This window comes from Rhinolophus sinicus, chromosome 18, assembly GCF_057876585.1.
Source record: "Rhinolophus sinicus isolate RSI-liver-muscle chromosome 18, RSI-T2T, whole genome shotgun sequence".
In the NCBI taxonomy this organism is placed as follows: domain Eukaryota; kingdom Metazoa; phylum Chordata; class Mammalia; order Chiroptera; family Rhinolophidae; genus Rhinolophus; species Rhinolophus sinicus.
The window spans coordinates 12,642,233-12,669,574 of NC_142518.1; the positions used below are offsets into that span (position 1 = coordinate 12,642,233).

General features: G+C 39.5%; 1 protein-coding gene across 1 annotated transcript in view; it reads right to left on the minus strand.

Moving 5' to 3' along the window:
* MAP3K15 (mitogen-activated protein kinase kinase kinase 15) overlaps positions 1–27,342 on the minus strand; it is a 119,410-nt gene that overhangs the window by 50,697 nt on the left and 41,371 nt on the right. The window contains exons 4-7 of the mRNA XM_088795091.1: positions 25,439–25,632; positions 22,131–22,299; positions 19,624–19,730; positions 142–312 (exon numbers count right to left, since the gene is read on the minus strand). Of these exons, the coding sequence (XP_088651217.1) occupies positions 142–312; positions 19,624–19,730; positions 22,131–22,299; positions 25,439–25,632 (641 nt within the window). The remainder of the gene's footprint in view (positions 1–141; positions 313–19,623; positions 19,731–22,130; positions 22,300–25,438; positions 25,633–27,342) is intronic.

Below are 27,342 nucleotides of genomic sequence, written 5' to 3' on the forward strand. Positions count from 1 at the left end.
TAAACCACATTTATGACATTTTTCTTCACTGCCAGCAGACAGGCAGACACACATACACAGGAAAAAGACCTGGGTCCTCAGCTACTGCAATTCTGCTCTTTGCAGAGATGCACATGCTACGGACTAGGGCTGCGGGTTTACCACTCAATGGCACTGTCTCGGCTGGCGTCATCTTTGCAGTCTGAATCCAAAAAGATGTCCTTGTAGATCCTTCCGCACAGGCAGAACATGTCGGGGGCGGGGCCGTCACAGCTCTTCAGAACCTGGAGCATGACCTGCAGAGCCTTCTCACGGTCGCCTGCACTGTTTCTCCTGAAAGGTTTGTGTGATAAGATCATTTACATCTGAATGAAGACACGGCGTACATATGCATTCATTCTGTGAGGGGCTGGGTGTAACGATACTGTGCTTTAGCAGGAAAAAACCCTCAATTATATTTCAGTTTTCATATTGAAATGTAATAACTGCTTAAAATCCACACCAGTAAATCCCATACAATCATACTCACTCCCTACTTGATTCCTTCTCTTTAAATTAGACCTAAACTGGATGAAAGCATAAGCAGATCAATGTATTTGGGAAGACAGCAAAAATAACATGGCAGCCTCCTGTAGCGGGATGGAGAGCAAGGCCTTCAGAAGCTAAGCCTAAATCATGAGAAAGACAGTTTGATAAAAGTTCTTTGGAAAAGTGGCAGGGCTCCCAAATTCAAAGCCGAGATGAATTTAGAAATGTATCTTGGCATTTTTTGACCTGACATGCCTTGACATCCTCAAACAGCAAAGGACTTTAGTAATTCCTGTTTTCCTATCTCATGTTACACCTATTGTGCCAGGAAATTTAGGAAAGTATTTCTACATTCATAAACCACAGTCTTCTCTATTATTAGATTACATGGTAAAAATTTCACTTTATATATCGGAAACAGATTCCTTAAACTGTTGTTAAAATAATTTTTGCCACAAAATAACCTGAGTTTGTGGCTGTGAAATATTAAAAGCATTCTGTGAAGGTTTGGAAGCAAATGTCCATCAGTAGTGGGGACTGAGTAAATTAACTATGGCTAATGATATTCATATTATAAATTATTAAACATTTGTAAAAAATGAAACAATTTCTATATAATACTGCTATGGAGAGATCTCCAGAATATATTAAGACAATGCAGCAAGGTGTTGGCTATTGTGCACAGAATGCTACCTTTTATTTAAGAAAAGGGGGGATGTGAATAAATATATGTATCTGTTTTTATTTCTTCAAAATGGAAGGATAAATGAAAATGTAATGAAAGTGGCTACTGATAGGTGGAGGGAGAAAGCATGATGAAGGGGACAGGGATAGTGGTTACACTTCTTGGAATTTGAATTTGAAACTATGTAAGTTTTTTAGATAATTATAAAAGAAAATGAAATGTATATATTTTTAAAAGTGTTGCCTAAAAATACTGTATGCCAATGAACATACCATATGAATTTGTGTTTGGGGCAAAACACACGATGAACCTATGCCATCTGATTGATGGCTTACCCACAAAAGAGAAACTAATTCATGTGATTTTAAAACAGCAATTTGACTGTATTTTGTCTAAGAGATATAACCTAAGGAAAAAGTATAAATGCAAATCTTAAATAGTTTCCAGTAGTTAAATTGTTAGTGATAATACTGGTACTGGTATTTTGAAAATATTATATATTTATAGTATATAATACAACAAAAAATATTAATATCATTAGGAACCAGATTTTTCAGCATAAGAGATATAAACATAAGATCAAGGAAGTAAAAGTCCTATAGTTCTACATTTGAATTAGAACATCAGTATGAATTCATGAACTGGTTTCCTTAGTTCTGTCTACAGAAAAAGTCCCAAATCATGACCAACTCAGTAGCAATGAGAACCTTCACGCCCTAACTGGGATCTGTAAATATACTCTCTCACTAAAAGGAACCAGGACTCATTGGAGGAATGGAGGAATCCAGATGTCTAAATGATCCTGGAACATCTTAACATATAAAAAAAGCAAAGAAGCTGCTAAGCTTATATCAAAAGGACTCAGAAACCAATCTGAATCAGTTTTTGGCCAAAGAGGGGATGATTTGAGCATTAAGAAGAAGAATAACTATAAAGGATTGAAATACATCAACTATGTTAAAATGAGTTCATAATGATCTTATAAAACCTCACTGGTCACCTTTTGAGGATGCTAAGGAACCAAGTCATTGTTTTGGAACTGATCAAGGTAAAAATGTAGCATATAGCCTCCTTTTCCTATACAAACTGTACATCAAGGTAACCATGTCATCGATGAGGGGACATTTCTCTTTATAAAGTATTTGTGTTAATAACTCAGGGATTAATTATAAAACTCAAATATCACTCTTTTGCAATCCCAACTCCTAATAAAATAATGGATCTAGGCAATGATTGTCAAGGGTTGCTAGCATCACAAAAAGAGAAAAAAAAACATAAAATACACAATCAACTATGAAGTATTCTTTAAAAAAAAAAAAATCAAACCAGAATCTGAAATAAGTGTCCAGATCTAACTACCAACTTACAGAGGAACTTCCTAAATCTCACCACAGCAAAACCCAGAACTTTGGAAATTCTACAGGACAAATGCTTCTTCAGCAAACAAATCATAAGGAAAAGAAAAGAAAATAAGAGAAGGGGAAACCTATATACTAAAAAAGACTGAAGAGTCATATTAACCAAATGCAATGCATAGACTTGTCTGGATCATGAGTCAAACAAACCCACTGTTAAAAAAAGAGAGACAATTGGGAAAATTTGAACACTGATATTAAGGAATTATTGTTAATCTTTAGTTATGATAACATAATCATGATTATGTTTATAAAAGTGTCCTTAACCTTTAGAGACACATAATGAAATATCTATGGATAAAATAGCATGACTTTGCTTCATAATAAATCCAGTGTTGGGGTATGAGGGTGTCGGTGGGGGGTGAACAGGATGTAACAAAACTGGCCATGCAGCGATAATTACGGAAGTGGAGAAAGGTTCATGGGAGAAAGGTTCATATTATTCCCTACTTTAAATATTTTTGAAATTCATACAATAAAAACAAAAAATAAAAGGTACACATTCTGATTCAACAATTCCACTTCTAGAGTCTATAATATAGAAATATAGGTATTCAAGAATTTTTGAAGAAAATTGTGTGATATTATGGCATTGTTTGTAATAGTGAAAAACTGGAGGTGATCCAAATGTCCACTAACAGAAGAATGGTGCAATATACCATTTTTGATCCACAGTTGGGAATCTGAAGATGCAGAGGGCAGATTTAAGTTTTACACAGATTTTCAGCTGTGCAGGTGGTCGGCACCCTTAACTCTTGAGTTGTTCAAGGGTCAGCTGTATTTTGTAACAATGAAACTGTGGAGTATCAAGTGACCCTTAGAAAGAGGCAGATCTGTAAGTAATTATACAGAAGAAGTCCATAACAGATCATGGGGCGGGGGGGGGGGGATTGCTGAGCTAAATAAATAGCATGATGCCATTCTTTGTAGTGAACACTACATACAAATTTACATATATGTTTATGTGCATAGACAAAAGTCTGGAAGGATACACATTAAATTGTTCAAAACAAATCATTGCTGGGATTTGTACAAGGTGTTCCTGTGTATACTTCACTAATAACTATTCTAACAAATAAATAAAGAGATTACTCTTAATTTCTTGGCAATTTTACCACAGGCTCTTTTATGCTTTCTTCCTTGAGGACTTGATGTCAAAAAACCACTGCATCATCCAAGAAGAGAGATTAGTACCTAAAATAGCCTTTCTCAACTGGGGTTCTGCTAGAGAATTAAGCCCTGGAGAAAATTATTTGATTATCTGAGTGACTATTTTCTCTATTCTCCCCCAAATGGTACATAGCTAGCCCCATTCTGTATGCATATGAGAGTTCATTAAATTGATACAATGGGTGCCTTAGGGCATTAGGGCTTAATTCTCTTGTGGAACCCAACCAGGGTTGAGAAGGGCTAATCTAGACCCTTGGCATTCTTCTGCAATAATTAAGCCTGTATTTCAACTCTGACTTTCTCTATTTTCTACCTTGGTCTTGTTCTAATATATTTGATCTTTCCTCTCTTTGTCCACAGACTCCAATTTCACCTGCAAACCAGATCTCTTGATGAACGGCTCACCCATGATATTCTTTAATTTTTAAGAGCCAACAGTTATCAACCCAACTCAAATTTACTAAAGCATTTAAATAATTTCTGCAGTCTATGGTGAGAAAGTAAAAAAGATTAAAACTTTAATGAGGTACAAAATTTCTACATCTATTATGAGCCAACTTTTGAGGTGTGAAATATTCAGGAGTCAGAAAAGAATGTACTTAACTCTTTTACATGTTTAATTATTGATATGAGTTCAGGGTTGTTTGGTTTTCTTTGGACCAATTGCATCAAGATTTTCCTCAAATTTTTTCATTAACTTGAAACTTAACTCTTGTTACTCAAAACAAAAGGTCTTTTGAGGATAAACAAAACAAACAAAATGAAACATTTGCAAAAAATGAAAAGCAAAGAGATTTTCAGCTTAAAAGCCCCTTTAAAACAGGTGCTAAATAGCTAATCCCTTTAGTGGTTAATAATCAGTTTTCAGATCTGCTTATCATTTTCAGATCCCAAAGTGTCCAAGATCAAACCTAAAGATAAAAACTCCTGTGTTTTAATCAGTCCAGCAACATGTTTCTGACAATAAAGCCACTTCAGTAAATTTATTCACTTCACAATTTAAGAGCGGGGAATGAACTAAAACAGTAGGGTTAAACCTTGGCTGCAGATTAGAATCCCCTGGGGAATTTAAAAAACCCCAGCGTCCAGTCCAGGCTGTACTCCACACCAATTAAATCACAATCTCTGGAGATGGGATCCAGGCCTCAGTGTTTCTTATCCTGGACATTCTGATTCAGTAGGTCTGCATCATTGCTAACTCTGATTCTCAGCCCTTGTCTTACCTGAACTACCAGCAGTATTTGATAGTTGAGCACTCCTTCCTCCTTGGACCATCTTCTTCAGTTGGCTTGCAGGATACGACAATTACCTGGTTTTCCTTCTACTTTAGTCTAATATTCTGGTTCTTATTCATTCCCCTGATCTTTTAACATTGGAGTGTGCCTGGACACAACCCTTGGGCCTTTCTTCTTTTTCAGTACCTAAACTAGATGCCTTGGTGATCATCCAGCGTCATGAGTTTTCAAACCATCTATATTCTGATGACTCCCAAATTTCGATTTCCAGCCCAGAGCTCCCCCGTAAACTCTAGACTTGCATATCCAAGTGCCTTCTTGACATCTCATTTGCATGTCTAATACCTCAAACTTAATGTTCCCAAAATCAAACTCTTGATCATCCCATCAAACCTGTCTTCTCAGTCTTCTCCATATTATTTAATAATGGCTACTCCATTCTTCCTGTTTTTCATGCCAAAAATATTGGTGTTGTGCTTGATTCCTCTAACACCCTTTATTCAACCAACAAATTATGCTGGCTTTTATTTCAAGCCATACCCAAAATTGGCCTACTCCTCATGCCTCTCACAATTACCACCCTGGTCTAAGTCATTGTCATCTCCTGCTTCTACCCTTGCCCCTCTACAATTTATTCTCAACATAGTAGTCAGAGTGATCCTGCTAAGCCCCAAGTCAGATGTGTCACTCCTCTACTCAAAACTCTCCATGCAAATAATCTATCTGATAAGTGGTTAATATTCAAAATAGATAAAGAACTCACACAATTCAAAAACAACAAAAAAATAATCAATCCAATTAAAAAATGGGCAGACGATCTGAATAGACATCTCTCTAATGAAGACATACAGATGGCCAACACATATATGAAAAGATGCTCAACATCACTCATCTTTAGAAAAATGCAAATCAAAACCACAGTGAGCTACCACCTCACATCTGTCAGAATGGCTATTATCTAAGAGTCAACAAATAGCAAGTGTTGGTTAAGATGTGGAGAAAAGGGAACTCCCTTGCACTGTTGGTGGGATTGTAAATTGGTGTGGCCACTATGGAAAACAAAAGGGAGGTTCCTCAAAAAATTAAAAACAGAATTATCATATAATCCAGTAATTTCATTTCTGGGTATTTATCGAAAGGAAACAAAAACACTAATTTGAAAAGATATCTGTACCCCCGTATTCATTGCAGCATTATTTACAATAGCCAATATATGGGGAAAAAACTAAGTGTCCATTGATGGATGAATGGATAAAGAAAATGTGGTACATATACAACGGAATATTATTCAGTTATAAAAAAGAAAGAAATGTTGCCATTTAGGACAAAATGGATAGACCCTGAGGGCATTATGCTAAGTGAGATAAGTCAGAGAAAGATGACTATCATGCGATCTCACTTCTATGTGGAATGTTAAAACAAAACAAAACTGAATTTATAGATAAAAAGAACAGATTGGTGGTTGCCAGAGATGGGGGGGTGGGAGGTGGGCAAAAGTGAAGGGTGTCAAAAGGTACAAACTTCTACATATAAAATAAATAAGTCTTAGGGATGTAATGTACAGCATGGTGACAATAGTAAACAATACTGTATTGTATATTTCAAAGTTACTAAGACCTTAAAAGTTCTCATCGCAAAAAAAACCCCACCAACTTTAACTACATGTGATGATGGATGCTGACTAGATTTACTGTGATCATTTCATAATATATACATATATCAAATCATTATGTTGCTTACCTTCAACTTATACACTTATATGTTAACTATATCTTTAAAAAAAAACCCACAAACAAACAACCTCATCAGTGACTCCCATCTCAGAGCAAATGCCAATTTTCTTCTTTTTTTAAAATTAAAGTTTATTGGGTTGACAATTGTTAGTAAAGTTACATAGACTTCAAGTGTACAATTCTGTATTACATCATCTATAAATCCCATTGTGTGTTCACCACCCAGAGTCAGTTCTCCTTCCATCATCATATATTGGATCCCATTTACCCTCTGCTACCTCAAATGCCAATTTTCTTACAATGGTTTACAAGGTTCTACAAGATCTAGCTCCCAGTCATTTCTCCAACTTCATTTCTTACCATCTACTCCCCTTCACCTATATTTACGTGGTACGTTCCCTCATTTCCTCTGATCTTTCCTTCATGTCACTCTCTATTAAGTGACGTCTTCTCTGAGCACTCAACTTATAACTGCAACCTCTGTGTCCTACTATCCCTCTCTATCACCCTAACCTTTTAAAATTACTTTACTTATTTTTTTTATTGTTCCTCCCCATTTGACAAGGTAAGCTCCAAGACGGAAGGATTTTTTTTTTTTAGAAGGGGAGTGATCTGGTCTGTTTACTGCTGTGCCCCAGTGCTTAGAAGTGGAAGTGGCACATAGTAGCTGCTCAACAAATGCCTGTTAAATGAATGACAAACTGAGCACGTCTAAATGTACTGACATGGAAATATCTCCAAGCATCTTTGCTAAGTGAACAACAACAAACAAAAATAACAGAATATCTCCTGTATGATCTGTACTTTAAAAACCCTGCAGCATAACATATCTAATAGTATGTAAATGTATAGAAAATTGTCTGAAAGGATATACACCAAACTGACAAGAGAGGTTACTTCTGGAATATGAGTGGGATCAGAGATTGGAACTCAAAGGACAACTGCTTTAAGTGTTGTTGTTTTGCTTTTCTTTTCAAAATTTCACAAGAATATATTAACATAGTCATATATTATTTCCTCAGTAAAATGCGCAGAGTGAAAACAGAACACTGGACTGGGAATCATATAGAGTGAGTTCTGGTTACTTTCACACTATTTACTACCCATTTGAATTTTGAGCAAGTTACTTATCCTTTCTGTGCCTCAATTCAGCATTTTAAAAGTATATTTGACATTGCTTACCTCACAAGGTTACTCTGAGCTACAGGTCTGCCAGTGTATTGATCTGTCACTAACCATCCTATCTGCCTGTCCATATTTTCTATATTGCATGTCCATAAGGTTCATAGAGACAGACAGTTCCAAAAAGCCTTTCTTCTAAGCCAGGCCTGATTATTAATAAACAAAAGGTCTCATTAGACTAGTGTCCTTTCTAGAACAAACTTTGTCTTAGGTTGCCGATCAAAACCCTTTTAGCCAAAGTGTAAGAGGGGTGTGTGGTAGATGAGTGTAAAAGGGATCAAATATATGGCGATGGAAGGAGAACTGACTCTGGGTGGTGAATACACAACCTGATTTATAGATGATGTATTACAGAATTGTACACCTGAAATTGATGTAACGTTACTAACAATTGTCACCCCAATAAACTTTAATAAAAAAACCTTTTAAGATACTTCTACTTCCAATTAAGATGTAGAAGAATAAATATGAAAGGCCTTCAACTTGTATGATAACAATAAAAATCCAGACAACATAAAAATCATACTGAGTGGAAGGAAGAATTTCTTTGATTAACTGAATTCCTGAGAAAAATGAACCTTTCAGAGGTGAGCAGAGAGCCATGACAGCTTCCATACTTGGGTGTTTGGTCTAGGTGCTGATAAATGGAGGAGCCAGCCTTTGATAGAGAAACTTCACAAGAACAAGGAGAAAATCAGCCAAGCTTTGGACAACAGCATGGGCTGATGGGATAGAACAGAATTTGGAAGGATCTCCAAGCAAAATCAAATTTGCTTGCCCCAGCCCCACCCTCACCCCCTGAATTTTGCCAAGAAAGCCACAGTGAAGAAGAGGCACAAAAATAGAAAGATATCACATGCTTTATCACAGAACTCGAATTTGGGGGCAGTACAAAAAATGAATCCAAAGATCAGAAATAGCAGCCCCAACCCTCCCTGCTCAACTACTGCCAAAATAAAAAAGGCAGCAGAGGGACAAGAGGTTGGGGACTGGGCTACTCATAAGTGAACTAATTCTAATTAAAAGGAGGGTCCAGTCCCAATCCATCTATACTCTACCAGAAATATGTAAAAATCAGTCACGCATGCTAATTTCCAGAACTAAGAAAGGGCTCTGATATTCAGGCTAACAAAACAAAATAAAATTATACTTCAGTCATCACTATTCTTTCAGATAAAATATCTAGAACACAATAAAATTATGAGAGTGCACAAAGCAAGACAATATGGCCCATAACCAAGAGAAAACATAATCCATAAAACCAGATCCAGAAATGACTCTGTTATTAAAATAAGCAGACAAGAACTTGAAAACAATTAAAAATATAGTTTCTATAAATGTAACGTGTGTGTATGTGTGAAGAGATAGGCATTTTTTGAGAGAACTGGAAACTCTCAAATCACAAATGAATAGAAGTCCTGTAACTGAAAAATTCGAAAATACAAAAAAAAAAAAAAAAAAAAAAAATTCATTGAATGGGCATAACTTCAGATTTGAATACTACAAAAGAAAGGATCAGTGAACTGAAATACAGGTCAGTCAAAATTATCCAAACTAGGTTTGGATGGTGGGGGAAAGTGACTAGGAAAGACCAAAAAGGAAATCTTTGGGGATAAAACTTTTCATATCTTGATTGTGGTGGTAGTAACACTGGTGTATTTATTTGGCCAAAGTTATCCAATTGTGTACTTTAAATGGGTGCATTTTATTATATGTAGGTTATACCTCAATTGTGCATTAATAAAGTTGACTTAAAAATATGTAAAACCTGAACAGTGTTTCTGAAAGTAGTGTCCTGCTGGGCCAATGTCTGGTATGTTTGCCCTCGGATACATTCCTCTTTCCTCTGCTCTGCCTCATATCACAGGGGGGCTGACTCCTTGTCATGCAGGGTGTCATGCGGGGTCTCTGGTCCCGCTCCCCACATAAGAATGCAGGACATGGTGAGGCCAAAAAGGAACACCCATGGAGCCGAGCCATAGATAGGGGAGTCATACCACTATATTCTCGATGGCGGCTGGGTTGGAGACACACACGAAGTAGGATCCACATGATCTGCAACCTGCCGTCCACTTCTCTGCCTGCCAACCAACCAACCAACCAACCAACCAACCAACCAACCAACCAACCTACGCAGCCGCAGCAGTTATATCAGTGGCTAATTGGCTAACTGGTTACAGCTGATGACCAATTAGCCACAGCTAATGGCCATCTACTACCCGAGCCAGCATCTTTCCACGTGAAGCCGAGAGCCTGGAAACTGCTCTCTGGGACTCTGTCCCCACACTCCTCCAGTCTGCTTCCCACGCTCCCAGGTCAGCTGATTTCCAGCAATGAGCAGCTAGTGGGAGGCAGTGGTGAACGAGTAACTAGAGGAGGGGAAGAAGGAAGAAGCCAGAGTACTTTCTACCTCTTTTTCTGTTTTGTGTGGTGGCTCTAGTAATAGCTGCGTCTCTTCTACACACCTAGATCCCGACAGGCGGGTTCACAATAGTTCCAGGTGATCCTGGCCCCTGAGTTCTGATAACATCACCTCTTTCCTGTGTCCCTCCAGCCAAAGGAAAGATGGTAGCAGCTTCCTGCTAATGCTGATTTCTGAGCTGCCTCAGTTCCCTATTTGGCTTCTCAGCTCTTCCATCAACTGTGTAACCCATTTCCTGTATTAATTTTTTCTATTTTAAATGCTTAGAGTGGTTTCTGTTTCCTGATTGGATCTTGACAGATATACACCTGTCACAAGAAAGCAAGTACCCTCCTCCAGCCATATGCCTCATATTTACATAAGGAGAAGGGAACAATTAAAGGCAACTGTTTTTTAGTGTGAATAATGCCCAGAGCCAAAGAAACACACAGACCAGAATGGCTGTTTTCCTCCTCTACAAATAAGACTTAGTTATGTATCAGGGCAGAACCACTATTAAACCATCCCACCCTGTTCCTATCATCTCAACCTTTCCCAGTCTCCAGGGACCACAAAGCTCTACAGTGGGCTGGCAGGCCCTGATGTGGATCTGGGCATTTATCAGGGGGCTTTCCCACTCTCACAAAGGCAACAGGAGCTCATTGCATTCCTGCCTGAGCTCTTGGTTCTGCTATCCAACACACTCCCAGCGATATCCATATGGATGGGATCCAGTTAAACTACTCCTTATGTGCAAGTTCATGTGGCAGGGACTATTCTGTGTCCACTAAACCCCATTTATTTTTTTCCCTGGGCACTCAGCCAGACAGACCACATTTCTCAACTTCCCTTGCAGTTAGGTTGGGCCATGAGACTGAATTTTGGCCAATGAAATGTGCTAAGAAGTAATGAACATCACTTCCGGACCAGGCTCATACAGACCTCCCTAGTAGAGTCAAAAAGTGGAAACAATCCAAATATCCATCCACTGGCAAATGAAAAAAATATGGTATATCAGTACAATGGAATATTATTCAGCCATAAATGAAGTGAAGTACTGATGTACGCTGCAACATGGAGGAATCTTGAAAACATTATGCTCAGTGAAATAAGCCAGTCATGCTTTTGTTGCCCGTGCTTTTGGCGTCATATCCAAAAAATCTGTGACAACACCAATGTCAAGGAGCTTTTCCCTAAGTTTTCTTCTAGAAGTTTTATGGTTTCAGGTCTTCAATTTAAGACTATAATCCATTTCAAGTTAATTTTTTTTGCATATGGTGTAAGATAAGATCCAATTGTATTCTCCTGCATGTGAATATCCAGTTTTCCCAGCACCATTCCCAGAAACTATCTTTTTCTCCTGGTGCTCCTGTCAAAGATTAGTTGACTGTATATTTATGGGTTTATTTCTGGGATCTCTATTCTGTTTTCCACTGGTCTATGTGTCTGTTTGTATGCCAGTATCATACTGTTGTAATCACGGTAGCTTTGTAATATAGTTTGAGATCAGAAAGTGTGATACCTCCAGCTTTGTTCATCTTTCTCAAGATTGCTTTGCCTATTCACAGTCTTTGATGGTTCTATATGAATTTTAGGATTGTTTTTTTCAATTTCTGTGGGAAATGCCAGAGAAATGTTGATAGATTCTGCAGTATGTTTATATCACCTCAGGTAACCTCCTCATTCAAATTAAGAAGTGAAAGTAGGGGGATAAATGGAGGAGGAACCAAACTTAACTGCTTTCCGGCTGCCAGGGGCTGTGCAAGCCATTTGTATATGGTGTATCTCATTTAACCCTTGCCATCGGCATCACTATCCTGGTTTACAGATTTGCAGACTCGTGCTTAATGAGTGTAACTACCTTGTTGACATCATATTGCTGGTAAGAGATTCAAACATCAGAGCATGTGCTCTTTTCACAGCCCAGAATGCCTCTCTATCAAGCAGTGGTCTCAATCAAGGCTTGTTTTGTCTGCTGTGGGACTTTTGGCGATGTCTGGAATCACTTTTGGTTGTCACAACTGGGGTCGGCGGAGGTGCTACTGGCATCTAGTGGGCAGAGACTGGGATGTTGCTAAACATCCTACCGTGTTTCCCCGAAAATAAGACCTAGCCCGACCATCAGCTCTAATGCGTCTTTTGGAGCAAAAATTAATATAAGACACGGTCTTATTTTAATATAATATAAGACCGGGTCTTACATAATATAATACAATACGGGGTCTTATGTTAATTTTTGCTCCAAAAGACGCACTAGAGCTGATGGTCCAGCTAGGTCTTATTTTTGGGGAAACATGGTACAATATATAGGACAGCCTCCACCACACAGAAATTCCAGTTCCAGACGTCAATAGTGCCAAGTTGAGAAACTTGCTATAAAGTAATAAACTCTAAATTTTACCAAACACACTATTCTTTTTTTCTACAAATCTATGAGGTCTGACAATTAGTTCATGAATTTGTTGCTAACCTTTTTTTATATATCAGAGGGATTATTCATTATGAATTTGTACCAACTGGACAAGCAGTTAACGAAGTTTACTACTTGGAAGTGCTGAAAAGGTTGCATGAAAAAGTTAGACAACCTGAACTTTTCGCCAACAATTCATGGCTCTTGCATCACGACAATGTACCAGCTCGCACGGCACTGTCTGTGAGGGAGTTTTTAGCAAGTAAACAAATAACTGTATTGGGACACCCTCCCCACTCACCTGATCTGGCCCCCAGTGACTTCTTTCTTTACCTGAAGATAAAGGAAATATTGAAAGGAAGACATTTGGATGACATTCAGGAAATCAAGGGTAATACGAGGACAGCTCTGATGGCCATTCCAGAAAAAGAGTTCCAAAATTGCTTTGAAGGGTGAACTAGGCACTGGCGTTGGTGCATAGCTTCCCAAAGGGAGTACTTCAAAGGTGACCATAGCGATATTCAGCAATGAGGTATGTAGCACTTTTTCTAGGATGAGTTCGTGAACTTAATTATCAGACATCGTATGTATTCAAATAAACCCTGTTCCATTCAAAATAGTCACCTCAGAGGACCATATACTTATCCCAGCAATTTTCTCATGCTAACAGTATTTTTATCAATCTTTCTTTATGAAATTCCTTCCTTTTAAATATCTTCTGTGGTGACAAATCTCTATTTTGCTAGCAGTTTTGATATTTGGAAATGGTCAAAAAAGTTCTCTCTCATACTTGGTAAAAATATGGGTGATCAAGCTACACAGAAATAATCACAGCCATCACCAACCACCAGCTTCATGCCAGGAATACGCCAAGTAATATTCACTACATGGTCGATGTTAGTATCTCCTTGTACAAATGAGGAAGATGAGGCTTCAGGAGATTTAGTGGCTTGACCACGGCCAGAACATACAGGAACCAGAATTCAAACCCAAATCGGTGCTTTCAGAGCTCACGGTAATGATATTGATTTCTTATGTCCCATGTAAGCTGGCTCTTAAGGCAATTCCAAAGAAATAAAGAATCCCCTCACCCCAATGACATCATGATATTCTGAATAATGGCAGCATTGTCAAAATAAATGTAGTGCATTGCAGCACAATTAGTTTGAAGAGAACAAGTTCACTTGTCTGTACAAGTTCTTCGTGTGTGTGTGTGTGTGTGTGTGTGTGTGTAACACATAACACACGTGTGATTGTATTTTTTAATCACTCACTGACTTTAGTTACCCCTCATGAGCTCTTCCCTTCTTTAGCACACAGCCCTTCCACTGAAAATGAAGGAGGGGAATAAAAGAAGGGAACTGAAAGAGGAAGTAGACAGAAAAGGAAGATGTCAGACTCAAGGACGACAGCGGGGAGGAATGAGGATAGATGAAGTGGCAAGTCCTTGGGATAAATATTTTTCAAAAGAAAACGTGTTATTGGCAAGGCCACCTCTCAGAAGGTAAGGAGATGGTCCTTTTCTCAGGAAAAAGCACAACTGGTCTTTTGGTATAAAAAGTATATATTATGAAAGTGGCTTCAGTATTCAGCTACCATCTAATGCTCTCATCATATATGACAAAGCAGGACATGTAAGAAGATGGCCCTACAATTCCAAGTGGCCCATGGCTGGTTTTGTTTGTCCTTCAGGCAAACAACATATAAGATCAAGCTTCCTGGGAAGAGTTTCATTGATCATGTCATGATATTAAACTGGTGGGTGTAGAACACTGGGGTGTTCTGGTCCCAGCTCTCTTATCAATCAGCTGGTCCATTTGGGGTTCTTGACTTTCTTTCTTTCTTCCTTCCTTCCTTCCTTCCTTCCTTCCTTCCTTCCTTCCTTCCTTCCTTCTAAAATAAAGGGTTTAGACTAGATGATTCCTTTTCACAGATTTTTGTGGTTCTCTTCACTGCCAGGAAAACAATCACCACCACTATGTATGTTTCTTTTACCACATGGTTTTAGGTACCTGGAGACAAATGCACTATAACAATGGGGAGATGTCATCATTTCTCTACTTTACAAACATGTAATAAAAAATGGCTATTTATATAAACATATGAATGAAGATGGTGCGGTTGAACAGTGAACATAAACAGACGAGACAAAAAAAGGAGACTGGAGGTTATTGCAGAGATAATGAGCCCACACTGCCCTCCTGGGGACATGTGTCCCTTCACCTGAACAATGACCTGCCTGGGTAAGCCCGAGGCTAAGACTGAAGTGACTGCTGTAGTTTCCGAAACAAGCCTGCAGTCCCTCTGGCATGGGCTGGATTCAGTAACATTCATCTAATGTCCGCCCTGCGTTTGCACGGTCCACGGAGTATCTTCCTCTCTCCATCACTCCCCTTAGCTCATTTGTAGTGTGACGCATCAGAAATTCCAATAAACGCGTCATACATTCAGTTTCCCCTCCACTTGCTGAGTAATGCAATGAGTTAAATTTTGCTCGAGTTGGCAGTCTTGACCCAAAGATGCAGGGAGTAAAACATGCGTACCCTCCTATTATACTTCATGACAGGCACGTTTTTATTTTGACTTTAATATTATTATTTTTTATTATCCAACTACCAGCAAAGCAAGTTCAATAATATGCATTTAGTGAAAATGAATAGGCTAATGTTGATAAATTATCCAAATGCCAGTCACTCTTATTTTTTTAATTTTTAAAAATTTTTATTAGTTTCAGGTGCACAAGACAAAGTAATACTTAGACGTTTATCATTTATATCCCTCACACTGTGTGAACCCCCCTCCCCCATCCACTATCCCTCTGACATCACACAGAGCCATTACATTTCCACTGTCTCTATTCCTTATGCTGTACTCCACTTCCTGTAAGTATATACATACATATATATACATACATATATATGTATAATTATAGTTGGCATTCATTATTGTTCAGCTTCAGGTGTACAGTGCAGAGATCAGGCATCTACATCATCCCTGAGGTGGTCTCCCAAATGGAACACGTGTCCATCGGATACCCTACAACATCTTTACAACGTTATTGATTACGTTCCCCAAATTAATTTTCAAAACCCCGTGGCCATCTTGTGGTTACCGACAGTTTTCTAATCCCCTCACCTTCCCCCTCATCCCCACCCCCCTCCCATCTAGCAACCCTCAGTTTTTCCTCTAGCGACAGGCAAGTTTTGATGTTTTTTAACCTAGGACTTTGATTCCATTATTCTTCTTCCAGAACATCCTTCTGTCTGCTGCCTGGATCCATGGTCAGATTCTCTGGCTGCATTAGCATATCTAATTAAGTCCTGTCTGTAAAAGCAGCAGCAGCAGAAAAAAAAATTGCTCGTAAAAGATTCCATGCTGTTGAAAGGCAAACCATTTCACTGCTCAGTGGAAACTTGAAAAAGCTTTGAATGGGCTTCTGAACGCAATGAAGTGGAAGCGATGGGGCAAAGGTGGCCAGCTCAAGCCGGCTTTCCTGATAACAGGGAACACCTGCCCTGAGGGTCCATCACCATTCTTTACTGCCAACCTTTAGTAACTAACTTATGGCCATGATTTGTTCCACTTCCTAAGAGTTAAAGGTGAATTGTAATGCAGGAAAATGTACTAATTGTCTGTATTTCCCCCTTTATCAATAGAAGGTCACTCTATAAACTTCCTCAAAACTGTACATAATGCCAAATTCTACTGCAACTGGCCAAGGTATACCTAAAGCCTTTGCTTTAGGTATACCTTGGCCAGTTGCAGTAGCATGCAGAAGATATGAATTCTGGGATAGGATTGTATATACAAAGAAGCAATTAATGCAGTTCTACAGAAAACCCCCAGTTGGTTAGAGAAAATGAGGGTTCTGGACATTGCGGGCCGTGCCTGGCCTATGATACAGAACCACTGTCTAGTATGAAGCTACAATTAGACGAGAAGGAGAAGACCCATCGCCAGAAAGAAAGGTGGCTCTGGCACACAATCCCAGCCCTTTTGCTTCCAAAGTGGAAACGTATTCGCTTCAGGATCACTTCATCCTGTCGTACCCATTTCTCTTAGATACTGATTTTCCATTTCAAAATTTGTTTTACTTTTACTACTTTGAATGGATGGTAATCCATTGTTTCATTCCGTTTGACAACAGTTATCTCTAGTCCGTCTGGGGAAAGACATGGTGGTGAGTGACTTAAATGATCCTCTTAGTTTTTATTTCACAACCCTACCTTTTTAAAAACATAGCACTTACAGTGTGCTGGGCATTCTTCCAGGAACTTCACCACTGATAACTTATTTCATCCTTATAAATCAGGGATAAATCAAGTATCGTTAAGTGTAAATAAAAGCGGAACCCACTACACTAGGGGAACAAAGTTACAGGACTTTTTTTTTCAGGCTTAACCAAGATGGCCTTCCCAGCACCCCCTTTCTTGGGATGCTGAGTTTAAACACCACTGGAAAGAGAGCAGGCACATTTTCAGAGAGACCATAAAGCCTCTCTCCTAATGGGAATCCAAATCCTGACTACCACTGTTTGTTGGTGTCTACTACAGTAGGACATAAGCTATATATGCAACAGAAATGTGTCCATATGTGTACAAAAAGCATGCACATATTCATAGCAGCACTGTTCTTAGTACCTCCAAACTGTAAACAACCTAAGGCTCTAACAGCAGTAAAACAGAAACATCAATTGTGGCATATTCATACAATGGAATACTCCAGAGCAATGAGAATGAGTGAACTACTGATACGTCCAACAGCATGGATGAACCTCACAAACACAATGCTGAGTGAAGGAAGCCAGACATTTATATGAAGTTCAAGGACAGGAAAAACTCATCTACAGAGACAGCTATTGCAACAGGTTTGGCCTATGGAGTAGTGGGCATTGCTCACAAAGGAGTACAAAGAAACTTTCTGGGAGGATGGAAGTATTTTGTATTTTGATAACGGTGTTGTTTACATGTGTATATCCATTTATCAAAATTCATCAGACCATATACTTAAGATCTATATGTTTCACTGCCTGTACATTTTACTTCAATATACAGGAGAGAGAGATGTGACCACATACGTGTTGAGACTCCTGAAGCTGTGGGCTTCTGTGCCGCTGCTATCCTGCAGATGCTGCCAGTGGCAGGCCCACAGCCTGTGGCCTAATCCAGAGGCTGAAGCAAAGCCAAGCATCTGAGAAACCAGACACTGGAGTCCTCTAATTCCGGTCACCTCCAACCCTTACTTTATGCATTCCCTGCAGAAAACACTGGCCATGAAAAGTTGATGAGGAGATGCCAGGACTCTTCGGCTCTCAAGCCAAGTTTGAATACCCTCCTGGAGTTTTTTGCTGTATGATTCAATATGACCATTCCTGGCCCCAGCAGAGGACAGGCCTGGCGGGAAGGGTATCTGGACATGTTTCTCATCATGGTCACCTAATGCCGCTCCTCTTCCTGTATCTTATCAGGGGAGGAAGGGAGACTGTAGGACTAAGACATTTAGGCATCTGGGATTCTGTGAGGTTGAATATGGGAAACTCCTAGTTATCCTCCAAATCAATAGTAGCTAAGTTTGGATGGGCACATGGCTGCCCAGCTAGAGACTACATCTCCCAGGTTCCCTTACAGCTAGATGGGGTCATAGGACTATACTCTCTGTAGTGCAATGTGAGTAGAAGTGGCGTGTGCAGGTTCTACTCACTTTAAAGGAAACTGCTTGCCCTGGGCTTCTATTCTTTCCTCCTTTCCATAGGTGGGAACACAGAGTAGCAGTGACCTACTGTGTTTCCCCGAAAATAAGACCTAACTGGAAAATAAGCCCTAACATGATTTTTCAGGATGTCATCCCCTGAACATAAGCCCTAATGTATCTTTTGGAGCAAATCTTAATATAAGACTCAGTCTTATTTTCAGGAAAACATGGTAGCTTCAACTAGAAGAAGACGATTATTCTCTCGGAAATGAAAGAGCTACAAAATGGTCAGAAGCTAGATCCCTGAACACCTTTTGGAGCAGTGCTATGTCATTAGCCCAGTCCACTCACCTCTAGACTGCTTTGTAAAAGAGAATATCAAACTAATTTAAATCACTGCATCTGGTGACTCTCTGTTACAGCATCTTAGCTAATACCCCTAGCACATAACCTTTTGAGGCTTGTGGTCTGCGGGCCAGAATTTCCAAGTCTCACACACGCTACATAGCATGGTAATTTGTATTCCAAAGTTCATATTATACTAGTACATAAAGACAGCACCCTCTTTTCCTATCATACAATGTTAATTCTGTTACGTAATCTAGTCCCCCACAGTCTATCAGATACTATCAACTCATTACTCATGTATACAAGGTTCTTTCAAGACAAGATCCCATGCTCCATGCTGAGCCTCACTGCGTGCATTTGCTTCACCTGCATCTGTGTTCTGCTCACACTGGCTGTTCCCGGAAGGCACAGTGCCCATGATCTTTATGTTCATGCTTCCGTTCTGGCCAAGTGGAGTGGCCTTGTCACCACCCCCATCCCATACTCTTTCCTGCCCATCAGGTAATTCTTACTAATTCTTCCAAACCTAGCCAAAGGACCCCCCCAAAATGCCTAAGCAGATGATTTCCTTCCTCTGCTATGCTTCCATAGCACTTTGCGCAAACCTTCATTAAGACATTTATGGCTCTGAGCTGGAGAGATTTAGTGACATAGCAGACCTCACAGCTAGAATATATGTTCCAAAAACAAAGTCCCTGAAGACCAAGACCATGCCTTGCCCATTTTCATAACCTTGGCATTGAGCACATGATCTGGTTCATACTCAATGAGCATTGAACGAACGAAGCAAGCAGAATTTAACAGCTGGCTTGTTTCAAAACTCTACACATGGATTATCATTCTTACCTATTCAGTGCAAATGCATAGTGGAACTTAATATTATGTTGGTCGGCCAAATCACACGTAGGCAGCATTTCCAGTGTTTCTACCAGCTTCACCATTGCATCATAGTCCTGTTGGCATGACAGCCCAGGGTAAGAAAGAGAGGAAACACAGATCTTCACAGATTTTTCTGAATAGTTATAAACATGAGACAGCCTAGGCATTTAAATACAAGCCTCTCCCTACAGAGAACATTTAGTGAAGTTACTTATAGCCCAGCAGGCAGGAAAAAGTTACCATGGTTTAAAAATTATTATTACTTTGCAGTATTTTATTTCACTTAATATACCTGAAGAATGTGACTTTTTATTTTATATATATATATATATATATATATATATATATATATATATATATACACACACACACACACACACACATATATATATAATTATTAGTTTCAGGTGTACAAAACAATGTAATTAGACATTTACACCCCTTACGAAGTGATAACCCCCCAATCTACTAACCCTCTGACATTGTATATAGCTGTTACAATACCATTGACTATATTCCCTGTGCTGTGCTTTACATCCTGTGGAAAAAATATATATATATTTAGTTACAGCTGACATTCAGTGTTATTCTACTTCAGCCTCAGGTGTACAGTGCATTGGTCAGGCATCTACACAGTCTATGACGTGATCCCCCGATAAGTCCAGTGCCCATCTGGCACCTTACATGATCTTTACAACATCATTGACTATATTCCCCACACTGTATTTCACATCCGTGTGACTATTTTGTGACTACCAATTTATACTTTCTAATCGCTCCACCTTCTCCCCCACCATGCTTTGAATGCAGGAGAGTTACCACCACCATCACAGCTGTGGGGTCAAATGAGCAGGACACACACACACACAAGAAACCTTACAATCACTTGGCACATAAAGGGAGGAAACATCCAAGTCCTTCCTATTTTACCAGAAACAAACGAATTCATCTAAACCTGGGTTTCTCAATGTTGGCACTACTGAGATTTTGGGCCTGGGTCATTCTTTGTTGTGGGGGGCTGTCCTGTGCACTGTGGGATGTTAAACAGCGTCCCTGGCCTCTACCTACTAGATGTCAGTAGAACGTCCCCCTCCCCTCTGAAATGTGACAACCAAAAATGTCTCCAGACACTGCCGTATGTCCCCCAGTTGAGAAGCACTACTCTCAACCGCATAATTACCCAGGGAAACAATGCTACCATGTTTGGCTCAACTGGGTCCCCTCTGAGCAGTGCCATCTGCTATCTTTTCAGCTGGGCTTAGATCACTGTGCTGGCCAACTTGCTGACAGCCAGCCACCGTTAGCAGAGGAGGACTTCCCACCGAAATCCCATTATGTTCTGTGCCTCTGCACCTGGATGCAGCTGCCCAAGGAAAGGTAAGGCAGCATATTCCAAGAAGCTTCTGGCTCGCTTTGGAGCCTGAGAGTCCCAACGGAAGGTTATAAAAAGAAGAGATGTGTGAAGGCAAGGACAGAAGGAAGCCAGCAGCTCAGGAAGAAAGATTTCTTAAAAAGGGCCATTCCCATGCTCTTGTCCTGTGGGGCATAATTTAATCATTGTCATGACCCCTAACAGCATCTGCTATTAAAATCAATTAGATGCATCTGTTTGTCACTAGGAGTGCAAGTTCCTTAGTGGTTGACTCTGTTCTTGGTGCAGGTCGTAAATGGATTCTCATTTAGAATCTCCAACATGGCTTTGTGGAATTCTGCAGGTAAGGTACCTTGCCTGTGTTCCTCCAAAGGGAAGGAAGGGAAGACATCATTAGAAATGGCTCAACAGCATTAAACTTGGAGGGAAGACATGCTTGATTTCCTTCATAGTACTGCGTCCCACAAACGCCATCTCAAGAACTCTCCAGAAGCCTGTGACGCTTGTCTTAGAATAAGTATCTTCATTCCCTGGGCCCTGGATGTGCGTCTGCTACTCCTGCTGTCCTTGTCACTGATGGGTGGTGGTAAACAAAGAAGGAAGTGACAAAGGCCTAAAGGAAGCAGCACAGCAAAGGAGTTAAGAACAAGCTGGTTGCCTCAGTTTGAATCTTGACTTTGCCAACTGCTGTGTGACCTTGGGCAAGTGACATAACTTCTCTGTGCCTTATGTTCCTCATTTTTAAAATGGGGATAATCAGAGTATACATCCCATAGGCTTGTGATGAGGATTAATTAGGATTTGCAAAGGGCTTGGAACAATGCCTAGAACAAAGTGCACATAAACTGTTCAATTCTGAGTTCCTTTTAGTGAGAAGCACCGTATATGAGATTTTGTTGGAGTGGCTTTCTGATATGACAAAACCTTCTCCAATATTTCTACCACAACAGATACGCTAAGTGAACTATGACCTAGTCACATGCATATTTTGTCTATAAAACAGCTACCTAACTATACACCTAGTATAAGAGTACTTCACATGAGGAATTCCTCAAGCCAAAGAACTCAGCATGCGTTAGCCTCTGGTAAGCGTATCTCATACCTGGATATCGCGGTAGGACAGCAGTAAATTAATGACGATGTCTGAGGTCAGAACCTCGGTGTTATCCATGCGGAGTTTGATCCGAGCCAGCTCCTTTGCCAGTTCATCGCCCTGGTATTTCTCTCTGGCTCTCCGGATGTCATTTAACAAGGTTTCTTTGTAATAAGCACTGGAGAGGGAAACATGAAAACCTCTGGTCGCATCTCCATGCATCCAGGACTCCGTTTCCTTTGGCAGCTCAAACAAACTTGGTTCTCATCAACATGACCTAGCTAATACATGGGGGCTTTGCCCAGACCTCATCTTTCCGGCACCAGCAAACAGGAGATACGTCCTACTTGTTACTCACATTTTACAAAAACTAACTACTTCATAGTAACAACAACAACAACAACAAAATCAGTTCGTTATGACCTGGTAAATAATTTTCAACTTCACCCCATCTGCATTTGGATGACACATAGGACTTCCTACCCTTCCAACCCACCCCACTTCCTCCGGTATTTTCAAACACATAGAGGGCAAGTAGGTACCTTACTTAGTTATTTCCCTACTATTTACAGATTATCACAAAGCCAAACAAAACTCCAAAGGCCATGAAACAGTCAAATGAGAACTTTAAAATGAATCTTTCTATCGGGTGTCCCTGGTAGAAAAAGCTAGTAAGCACTAAGCTTTTTCCGCTTGGCTGTGAGCCGAAAACTGGACGTGACAATGAGCAATCCAAGAAGCACTTCCTGGAAGCTTACAGACCATCTCTGTCTTTCACAGCCCTCCACTCTTCTTGTGATTTTCAATTGCCAGAACGCTTCTCTAGTGTAAAACATAAAACTTCCTTCGTGGGGCATCTAGATGATAATAGGGAGGTAGGAATATATTTAAAGCAGTTTAAATCCACATTGGCATATCTCACCATAACCACTTAAAGAACTAATGCTAGTACCTGGTACTTAAATAGCTTTAAAACTGACCTAATTTGATGTACACGAGCTGACTTACAATGACCATAGATTGATTTAAATTTCTTGCTCAGTTTCCAAGTAACATTTTTATGGAGATTGGGCGTTACCAAGCGATAATTCTGTCAACCCATTAAGTAGCAGAAATGAGTGGACTGTAGAGAGTAAAATTAGGCTGTTCATTAAAAAAAGATAAGCTCAATTAAATATTAGTCTTCAGAAAAGAGAAGCAACACATAAGAATAACAGCTGCTACTTTTAATAACTATAAAACTATGCCAAATAAATGTGTATACAACACTCATCCTCGTCCAGTGCTTATAAGACCTTACAAACATTTAAAGAAAGAAGTGATACTCCACAGAAAGCACTCTGATATAAAAATATCAGTGCATTGCTTAAATTTTTTATTTCCTTATTTGTCTATTGCTAATCACCCCCAATGATGAGCAAATTAGCAGATTCTACCAGTGTTTAAAATTCTGTCATTAATCTGATGAGTCATTAAGTTGGGTGACAGCCATTGTCCATTTGGTGGACTACAGAGGCATCAAAGCTATTAAGGTGTTATTAGTTTAGCCCGACAAGAAAAAAGTTATATTTTAGTTAAGTTTTATTTTCAAGGGCAATTCTGAAAAATAGTTTTAATAAACCAAGAAACCTAATAAGAACAGTAACTCGTAAGTAAATGAACAAAACACTGAACGGAGTATGGCTTGGGGACATCATATATGTAATAAACATGCAGCCATTTCTGCCTTTGGGGACCAGGCAAGATGCTGCCCATCAATGTGAACTTGGAGATGGCTTCCAGCCCCCTTTCAGCACAGAACTCCAGGCAGCCTTTATTAATCTATCAGAGTTGGCACTTGAGCTGAAAACTTATCTGCCTTGCTCATTATCGATGTTTTAAACCATAGGCACCACTCACCACTTACCTTCTCACTAACCATTGTCAGGCATCTACCAGTTCAAGGGGTGGAATCAACCAACAGGTATTTCAAGTCCTTTGAAATTAAACCAGGTCAAAACAGTTGTTTTCCTATTGATATATACACACACTGAATGAGAAACAAACTTGAGTCCATTTCTTGCAAAGACCTTGCTCATCTGGCAGACTCAAGCTAGCCTTTCTCCTGGTCAGACCTCAAAAGATGATACTGGGAGAGTTTTCTCCTTAAACTTCACTAAAATATTTATTGTGCAATAAGACAACAGTTAGTAAGGTGCAACTGAATGGGGCTTTCCAGGAATGTCCTACAAAAGGTTCCCCATTTGCTTTCTGTTGGCAAGTGGTCACATATGTCTGGGTTTCCAGTTTTCTTTTCCCATAAAGTCTACAGAAGAAACTCTGTGTCCAGAGAAGAGGTGGTGGGATAGAAAAAGAGAACAGACTGTTAACAACTGTGTACCTCACACCAAGGCTACAGTAATAACGCTCTACAATTCAGGGAGCCATGATGTGAGCCAAAGTGGGATATGCAGTCCTTTACATGTCAAGTGAGTTCTGCCAGTGCTTTGGATTTTCATTTGTTTTGGAAGGATAAATCCTCCTCCTTGTGACATAACTTCCAGGAGTAAATCCTTTAAATTGGCTGCAAGCAAAATGACTGGATCCTTTGGTTAAGTAGAATACTTTTTCTGCCTTCAAATTTTAGAAAAACAACATTTTAAGGCATGGTTTATTGAGCACCAAGGCACAAAGAGGTGAGCTGATTTTTATAAGGTTATATAGTGAGGAATCACCTGAGCCAGGATTCAGACCCAAACCCGCCCACCTCTGAATAAGTATTTCCCACCTTCCTCAACATCAATCTACAAAGAACACGTCACAGGACATCCTGAGGTCATGATGGCTTCAGCTGGACTCAATGCATCCCGCCTTCTATAGCACAAGAACTTGTGGTCAGAATGACCTTGCTGAGGCATTTTAACAACTGATTGGAGTGCAGGAAGGAAATCATCCTCAGAAATGATCTTAAAACACAGACTCTAAGAATTGAATGAGCATTAAAAATATGAGTGACTTAACTTCCTTATTTTCTAGATGAGAAAATGGCTACACAGAAGAGAAGTTATTTATCAAGGTCACACAGGGAGTTGGGGCCAAACATAGGCTCAGCCCTGACCTCGTAACTCCAATCCTATTCTCTTATAGCTACACCTCAATGGACCAACTTAGTGAGGTAGTAAGGAACAACAATGGATCCCAGGAGGACTTAAAAATGGCTGGCGGAGGTTCCCCATTCTCAGAGCACTATGGTTTTTTGAGGGTGTATCGCATCCATGAACGTGAAGGGAAGATTTGAGCAAAGCTCCTGGGGTTTGTTGATGGCTGAGGGGAATTACCATGAGGTCACGTGGATGTCCTTGAGGAGGTTAATAAACCTGTCCACCAGGGGCACGCACAACGGACTGAGGATGGTGTCCCAGTTGGGCTGCATGTACTCCGAGGCACGCCTCTGGGCGTCACTCTCACAGCAAAAATAATCAGCGCAGGGTGTCACGATGTACGGGATGAAATAATAATTTCCACTAGATGCCTGGAAAAATAAACAAAAAAGTTTCAAAAGTAACTGATGTGGAAGCATAGCTGTGGATTTGGGTAGGGGGAACCTGGTGGGACAGGGAAGGAGCAAATGCCTAAGTATGACAACAACTTGTGCAATACGACTATGAATCTATTACACACAAAACAGGAAACCAGTCAATTTCACAAGCTCTAACACATGGATGTATGACAAAAATTTGGTTTTAAATGCTGAAACTGATCTGTGTATGTCTCTGAACTTCACTGGTAAAGATTTTAGGGGTTTAAGTATCGAAAATTGTATCGTTTCATTATGTGCCCTCAAAGCAGAGGAAATTTGAACTCGCTGATAACCAAGAATTGCAATGCAAAGGCATATTTTTCTTTCTTTCAGCATCAATGGAAAAGCCATATTATTTGATAATTTAACTACACGTGAACTATTATATACTTTCTAGAGTAAAAATTGTTTTACATAAAGCAAATATTAATAAGTAAGATTAATCTCAGGGATGTTTTGAAAAAAGATCTGCTCAAAAATTTTTATATTGTCAAATAATACTCAAGTAAAACATATCTTTTTTCTATGGAATGCTTACAGTTTGACTAAAAATTGTGATCCTTTGTAAAGCATGAACACGGCCACTAAAGAGTATTAAACCAATGCTTAATTTAAACACATTGGAGGATTAATACATTCTTATATGACATCCTTATATCATAGTCAATCTTTTGTCTAAACTGTCATAAAAAGCAACTAAACTTCAGACTTTTTATTCCTATCTCTTCAGTAAGTTTTAAAGAATTTATATGGTGCCAGAAATATCTGACTTCTTCACTTTTAATTTTTTTAAAAAAAGATTTTATTGGGGAAGGGGAACAGGACTTTATTGGGGAACAGTGCACTTTCAGGACTTTTCTCCAAGTCAAGTTGCCGTCCCTTCAATCTTAGTTGTGGAGGGTTCTGTTCAGCTTCAAGTTGTTGTCCTTTCAGTCTTAGTTGTGGAGGGCGCAGCTCAGCTCCAGGTCCAGTTGCCGTTGCTAGTTGCAGGGGGCACAGCCCACCATCCCTTGCGGGCTCGAGGAATTGAACTGGCAATGTTGTGGTTGGGAGCCCACTGGCCCATGTGGGAATCGAACCAGCAGCCTTTGGAGTTAGGAGCACGGAGCTCTAACCGCCTGAGCCACCGGGCCGGCCCCACTTTTAATTTTTTAAACTAAACTAAGCTAATGAAGCTATCTAAGTATTTTGGTATACTGCAGATATATCTTGGAAAACACACTTTATTCAAAAATGAGAAATCAAAGAAGGGATAGAACTTCTTCTAAATTAAAAATAAATTCATTAATTATGGAGAAAACTATCAGAATGCCATGATCTCATATCAAACAGAAGCCTTGGGAAAACTTACAACATTGGGCAACTAGATACAAAGACACACGTGCTATACATTTTTAAGTATTCTTTTGAATAAGATTTGTTTACACAAAGACGGTGGCATTCTTATTTTTATCTGAACTCAAGATACAGATAATTGTCCTGAAACACACACTTTCTCTCTCTTTTGTACTTTGTTAGTTATCTGTAGCCCTATTGAGACATGTTTTCAGGCCTTAAAATATTTAGTTAAAAAACATTACTAGTGCTAGTCCACTCAAACATGTTTTAGAATGGGTTACCAAACTTGCCAAATGATAAATATTTTTGGTTTTTTAAGCCATA